At 61.9% G+C, this 7,035-nt stretch overlaps 1 protein-coding gene across 1 annotated transcript in view; it reads right to left on the reverse strand.

The window, feature by feature from the left end:
- The window catches only part of ZBTB47 (zinc finger and BTB domain containing 47), a gene marked incomplete at its 3' end in the record, with an annotated part of 9,974 nt that overhangs the window by 659 nt on the left and 2,280 nt on the right, over positions 1–7,035 (reverse strand). Inside the window, 3 exon segments of the mRNA XM_015568310.1 lie at positions 393–520; positions 1,779–1,926; positions 3,606–5,168. Coding sequence (XP_015423796.1) covers positions 393–520; positions 1,779–1,926; positions 3,606–5,087 — 1,758 coding nt within the window.

Consider the following 7,035-nt stretch of genomic DNA (forward strand, 5'->3'; position numbering starts at 1 on the left):
AGGGCACAGGTGGGAATAGGGGCCAGGAAGTGGGAAAAGGCCACAGAGTGGAGGCGGGCCTCAAGATGAAAGCCCCCTGCCCCCCCTTCTGTGTTGTTAGGCCCCTCCTCCCCCCACCTGCAGCGCCATCGCTCCTGAAAGCCTGCCCCAGGGTTCCAGCCCAGGCAGATTCCCCGCCCAGGCTGTGTGGGGTTGGGGTTAGGGGTGGAATGGCAGAGTGAGTGGTGGGGGCAGGCCGGCGGGTGACCAGGAAAGGATGGAGTGGGAAGCAAGGGCCACAGACATCAGAGGGAGGGCCCCCCTCTTTCAGAACCCTGTCCCCCTGGCTCTTAGACAGCTGCTGTCCCTGCCCCCTGCCCTGCCCTGGCGCCCTGGCCCCGGGGCAGGGGGAGCAGGGAGCTCACCTCACAGCGGAAGGGCTTCTCCCCCGAGTGCTGCAGCGAGTGCACCTTGAGGGACATGCTCCGTTTGAAGGACTTCCCGCAGGTCTCGCAGGTGAAGGGCATGTCCTTGGTGTGAGCTGCAGGGCGTGCACAGGGCGGTCACAGCTCTGGGGGACCCCCCTGCCCTGGGGTCTGCCTCACAGTCTCCGTCCCAGGACGTGGGGCTGCCCCCAGACAGGCTCCCTTCCCCGTGGGCTCCTCCATCTGCTCTGAAGGCTGGTCTGACAAGCATGGAAGGAAACCCTTATGGCTCTTTAGCCTCTGAAATAGCCAAGACCGCCTCACCCTCCAAAATTTCGGGTGGAAGGATCCTAATGGGACTGGCCTCAGCTCAAGTCCTGGCCCAGCCCGGGCTCCCTACACAGCCTCGGTGGGCCCCAGTGTCTTCCTCTGCAAAAGGAGGCTAGGGTGGTACTGTGCTCACTCGTGGGGGCTTTCCAGGGGACGACAGCTCTAAAAGTTAGCGCACTCCCCCCAGAACCCATGGATAGGTAAAGCAGATCTTGGAGGAAGTAACTGGAGGCAGGGAGGACCCCCGCAGAGCTCAGGGCTGGTGAACGCACGGCCTCGGTGGGCCTCAGTGTCTTCCTCTGCAAAAGGAGGCTAGGGGGGTACTGTGCTCACTCGTGGGGGCTTTCCAGGGGACGACAGCTCTAAAAGTTAGCGCACTCCCCCCAGAACCCATGGATAGGTAAAGCAGATCTTGGAGGAAGTAACTGGAGGCAGGGAGGACCCCCGCAGAGCTCAGGGCTGGTGAACCTGCGCCCAGGAAGGGCCACCAATCCTGTTCCACCCCAGCATCTCCTGGCTGAGACCTAGGCCCCGGGTCCCAGGTCCCAGGCAGTTCACATAGGAGGCCCCCAGCACTGTCTGGTGGAGAAAGGGGGTAAGGCCCACCTTGGCCACCATTCCCTGAGCCCAAATCTATGAGCGGGCAAGGAAGGGAGGGCCAGCCATGCCCCAGGCAGAGGGGAGGCCCCACACACACTGGGGGAGCCTCCTCACTGTGTCCAGGCGTGACCCGGGGGAAGGGGTGCATTCAGAAGAGCCTGAAGCCCTGTGAGGACCCGAAGGTAAGAAAGAGTCAGAAGCACAGCTGTCCTCAAACTGAGGCAGGGCCTGTGCAGCGGGATTCTGGTCCCCACCCGCCATCTCGTCCAGGAGTCCTTGTGTAGCGTGCGACCTGCCCAGGCCTCCCCTGGCACTGCAACCAGCTACCCCGCCAGAGGGGCCCTCTCACCCCTTCACACTGCCCTTGGATGTGGAGTCCTTCCCAGCACACCCACCAGCTGGCCAGCTCTGCCCTCAGGCGCCTCCCGCGGGGCCCAGACTCACCCACCATGTGCTTGCGCACATGAGCCATGGTGTAGAACTTCTTCTCGCAGATCTCACACGAGAACTTCTTCTCCGCGTAGCCGTGCACAATCTTGTTGTGCTCGTGGAGGGACCACAGCTTCTTAAAAGCTTTGCCGCAGGTCACACACTGTGGGGCAAGAGGACTTCAGGCCCTGAGTTCTGAGTCAGGACTGTGTGACACAGGACAAGTCGCTGCCCCTCTCTGGGCCTCCTTTTTTTTCACCTGAATCGTGCTGGAGAGAGAGCCCTTGAGACCAAGGGCCCGTGAGATCTGATATCCTGGGACTTGGGGGTACGAGCTCCCTAAACACCCACCCACCACCCAGGACAGCAGCCTGGTCCCCTCTTCATCCTTGAACTTAACTAGAACTTCTCCCAGGAGGCCCTCTTCCGTGCTCATCCTCCTGCTGCGGTTGGAGGGGAGACACCTGGCTGGCTGAAGGGCCACAGGGGGTGTGGAAGCCCCTCTGAGATAACAGGTCCCGACAGAGTTGGGCCATTATCTCTGCAGCCTCCTCCCCCTGCTGGGACCCATGCCCTGATACCATGGAGATCACCAAGGAGATAGGTCTCAAAGGGTTGCTGTGGGAAAGGGGGAGGGCAGCAGCGCTGCAGAAGGTACCAGCTCCCATGGGCAGGGCAGGGTGGTGGGAAACTTGAGGTCACACTCCCCTCCTCCTCTTCCCCTGAACCCTCCTCCTGCCTATCCCTGCAGGACACCCCCAGAGGCCTGGAGGCAAGGCCAGGGCTCGAGCGGAAATTGGGTCAGGGTGGTCAGGTTGCCCGGGTAGGAAGGAGCACAGGTATCTTTCCCCTTCGGAGGGAGGCTCAAGTGTGTGGCACGGGGGGAGCCAAAGAGCAGCCCCGCAGGCAGGCGAGTGGGAACAGGCACTGGAAGGTGGAGCAGGAGACCAGGTAACCCCCAGGTAACACTTTCTCCACAGGGCACTGCAATTAGCAATTAGTTCAGGCAATTAGCACCTGCCTACCTGCGGCTTCATCTCACCACCGCTCAGCCACAAAGGTAAAAACCAGCCTGGCTGGCCCTGCCCACATCTGAGAGGCCAGGCTGGCATCGAGTTGGGCTGGCCCCACGCCTGGCAGCCAGCCCAGCTCCCCACTTGGCCCCAGCAGCCTCTGCTCTTCCCAAATTTCTCATCCAGTCCCTCTTCCCCAGGCCCAGGCCAGCTGGCATCTCCAAAGAGCTGAATGCAGGGACTCCTTCCTGCCCAGCTGCCCCTCACTCGGCCTTTGTGGCGAGTGGGAAATGGCACCCCACTCTGGGTAAATGCCTCCTCCCTTCATCGATGCTTTTGTGCACTGCCGATCTGTGAGACTAGACACAGTGGCCCCGCTGGCCGTAGGGTAGCCCTAAGGATTTGCTAAAACACTGACTCATCCCTCCTCACAGCTGGCTGTCCCCAGTCTCATGTGCTCAGGCAACTCTTTCCTCTCATCCTCCCAACCGCGTTCCCTGGGCCCTCTGGCCGAGGGCACTGCTTGTTCTAGTCTTATCTGCGCATCTTCCCAAGTGTCAAAGCCCGGAGCTCTCTGACTCCTCCCAAAAGCTCTCCTTGACGTTCTCGACAACCTGGGCCCCACCCTCTTGGTTCACTCTGGGCCCAGGCTGGGCCCGCTGTCCAGGGGGCTAAGTCTGGCCTCCCCAGACTGTCTGGGCCATGCAGGCAGCAGGACCCAGGATGTCCAGGGCCCAGCTCTGGCCTGGCCCCGCCTGGCTGGCTGCGGCCTCAGCTGGCCTTCGGCCCCGTCCCGCCCCGTCCACCCATGAGGCGGCCCGAGACCCACCTGGATGTTGCGCTCGCAGTTCGTCTGCCGGTGCAGCAGCAGCTCGCTCTCCAGCAGGAAGCGCTTGCCACACTGGTCGCAGATCTGCATGCGGCTGTGGGTCACATTCATGTGTTTCTCCAGGTACCAGCGGTTGTTGAACACGCGCGGGCACTTCTGGCACGGGTGGTGCTGTTTCTCCTCCAGCTTCACCTTGGCCCCCAGCCCGTCAGTGGCCTGTGACCCTCGTGCTGGCGCCGGGGCCGCTCCGGGGGGCTGCTTGGGCCTCTTGCCACCCTGCCTGGCCTCCTCGGGCTCCGGGGGTGCCCGGCGCTGGGCATTCTCCCGGGACCGCGTGGCCATGCGACTGTGGGGAAGGGGCTCTGCCCGGCTGCCCCTGCGCCCCGCTGTCCCCTGTCTGACCCCCACCTCCTCTTCCTCCTCTCCCTCCTCCTCCTCCGAGCTGTCCTGATCCTGCTCACTCTGTCCTTCCTCTTCCTCCTCCTCGTCCTCCTCCTGTTCACTGTGCCCTTCCTCCTCCTCTTCTTCCTCCTCCTCCTCCCCCTGACTACCACCTTCCTCCTCCTCCTCCTCCCCTCCACTGCCACCGCCTTCCTCCCCTACTTCCTCCTCCTCCTCTTCCTCATTGTCCTCCTCCTCCTCCTCCTCCTCCTCCTCGTGTCAGTGCAGCCCGTCCTCCCGGCCCAGCACCATGGTGGCCGGGCTGGTGGCAGCACCCGGCTTCCCCTCGGGCGTCGTGGACACGTGCAGGGTCTGGTTGTTGAGGTTCACCTCCACGATGATCTGGGACTGCTCCTGGTGGCTGTAGGTGCCGGACCCCCCAAGCTCTTCCTCCAACTCCTCCCCGCTCTCCAGCTTGCACAGGCTGGCCGGGGGCCCGCCTGCCTCCTCCACACTGCTCTCCTTCTCCTCCTTGAAGAAGGGCTGGGCTGGCCCGAGGGTGGCAGGCACGGTGCCACCCGCAGTCCCCGCCCCGTCCTCCACGCGCACAGAGTAGGGGTCAGGGCCCTCTCGGGCGTAGATCTTGGGCAGGCCCGGGGTATCGGCCTCCTGCTTGATGTCACAGTAGTAGGGTGGCGGGGCCGGGGTGCAGCTGGCAGCTGGCTGGGCCAGGGCCACAGCGCTGGGGCCCGGGGGGCCGAGGGAGCGGGCGTCCAGCAGCTCCTGGCAGGACGCGGCGATGTCCGCCATCTGCAGCAACGAGGCAGCGCTGAGCACCTCGTGGACGTTGGCCGCGTTGACCAGCAGCTTGGACGTGTAGATGAAGTTGAGGATCTGCTGCAGGCCGCCGGGCGCCAGCGCCTCCAGGGACAGCTCCACACGCTGCAGCTGCTTGTTCTGGGTGAAGAGCGAGTGGAAGAACTGGCTGTAGGCGGCCAGCACGCCCTTGTGCGCCGGGAAGACACTGCACTGGGGCACCAGCACCAGGTCCACGTCGCAGAGGTCAGGCTGGAAGAGGCGCTGCTCATTCAGACGGCCCATCAAGCAGGCAAAGTGCAGAGCCACGTCCTCCACCAGCGAGAACTCAGCCGCCGGTGAGTCGGTTGTCTTCTCAACCAGCAACTGCGGGGCAGAGGGCAGAGGTCAGGTCAAGGCCAGCATAGCCCCTGCATTGCCCACGCCCACCATCCAGGAGGCAGCCCACCCTTCACTCCTGGCTCCACGTTACACAAAAGGAGCCAAAGCTCCAGCAGGAGGAGGAGGAAGAACCAGGATTCAAGCTCGAGTCAAGTCAGCTGCCCTCAGAGCTCAATTTCTGATCATGACTTTCTGAGGCCAAAGATCAGTTAACCTTTCTGGGCCTCCAGCTCTCCTGTTGTGAAACAGGAAGTCATCGGGGAAAGAGAGAGGAAGTGGGGGACGAGGGGGACTCAGTGTCCAGGTGTGCCAGATGCCTAGCGGTTTCCCGGGATGCGGGACTCTCAGTGCTAAAAGCAGGGCCATCGGGGGCACCGGGACCGGGTGGTCACCCCAACCAGGACATGGGCATTTCCTGAGCTCATGGGTTCTCTCCCCCCCAAGTCACTTTCACAAATAAAACCAAGCCTGCCCAACCACAGACACCTCGCACACAGTCAGGCTTACTCGCTCACTGCCCAGCCTCTGGCTACTGGACCCCTCACCTTACCAACAGTGGGCGCTGCAACAGCGGCCGGCATGGCTCAGTGGTTGAGCATCTACCTATGAACCAGGAGGTCACGGTTCAATTCCTGGTCAGGGCACATGCCCGGGTTGCAGGCTTGATACCCAGTGTGGGGCGAGCAGGAGGCAGCTGATCAATCATCCTCTCTCATCATTGATGTTTCTATCTCTCTCTCCCTCTCCCTTCCTCTCTGATATCTATATCTATATCTATATCTATATCTATATCTATATCTAATCAACCTTCTGTGAAGAAATCCATGCCCAGGGCCTGTGACTTCTCCCTACCTGGTCCTGCTGCCCTGCGAGAGGCAGCTAGTGAGGTCGGGCATCACAGGCTTAATCTTTCCTGGCTCCACCACAGTGGCTCCCCGAAAGGTGGGCAGCACAGACAAGCAGGCTTCCCAGTCCCTTGTACGGGTTCAGCACACAGCGGATGCTCAGTTAATATCTGCCGACTACCTACCTGGCTGGACCTACCCCAAAGGTTCCAGGTTCTAACCCTCCTCGGATCCTGTCCAGCCAGGTCAGAGCATCCTATATTTGAGGACCTTGGCCCACAGCCACAAAGCCATCAGCTCCCCTCCCCCAAGCACCTCTGCGGAGGCCCTAGGATGAAACCTGGGTCCCATCCATGCATAGCGCCCCCCGTACCCCCCCATCCAGTAGGTGGGCAGCAGTAGGTGGGCACACACTGGGCAGGGAGGTATGTGGGGGGTATCTATTCTCAACTTCTCAGTCACCTGAATGAGAATCTGCCCTGGGCCTCAGAATGAGCCTCAAGTTGCCACCAGGGACAACCTACTCCCAGACATGGCCTGGGCCCCACCCACCCCACACTCACTCAGATCCCACCCTGGCCAGGCCTTGGCCATGAACAGCATCTTCCTCGAGTTCTCCCCATGCGTCCTGGCCCCCAGCCAAGAAGCCACCCATGTGCCCCTCTGTCTCAGGGCTGCCAGCCTGTCCAGGCCTGGCCAATCTAACCAGGATATGGTGCCAAGCACCTCCCATTGTCCTCCCCTGACTCAGTCTAATTCATCTTCTGGGACCAACTCCTGGTGCACAGATGGGGAGACTGAGGCTCAGAATGAGAGTCCCAGGTGAGCAGTAGCAGAGCCCTGGGCCTCCCAATTTTCTAAGGCCACCCTTCCCTGCTGGGCTGGACACTACTCCATGTTGATGGAGTTCTTGACCTTTAATGACTTAAAAAGCAGGAAGTGGTGTCCAGGGACCCTGTCACCCAGGGGACCAGCTGTGCTTCCTCAGACTGCCCCCCCCCCCGCAC

Source organism: Myotis davidii, unplaced genomic scaffold (assembly GCF_000327345.1).
Source record: "Myotis davidii unplaced genomic scaffold, ASM32734v1 scaffold663, whole genome shotgun sequence".
NCBI lineage: Eukaryota > Metazoa > Chordata > Mammalia > Chiroptera > Vespertilionidae > Myotis > Myotis davidii.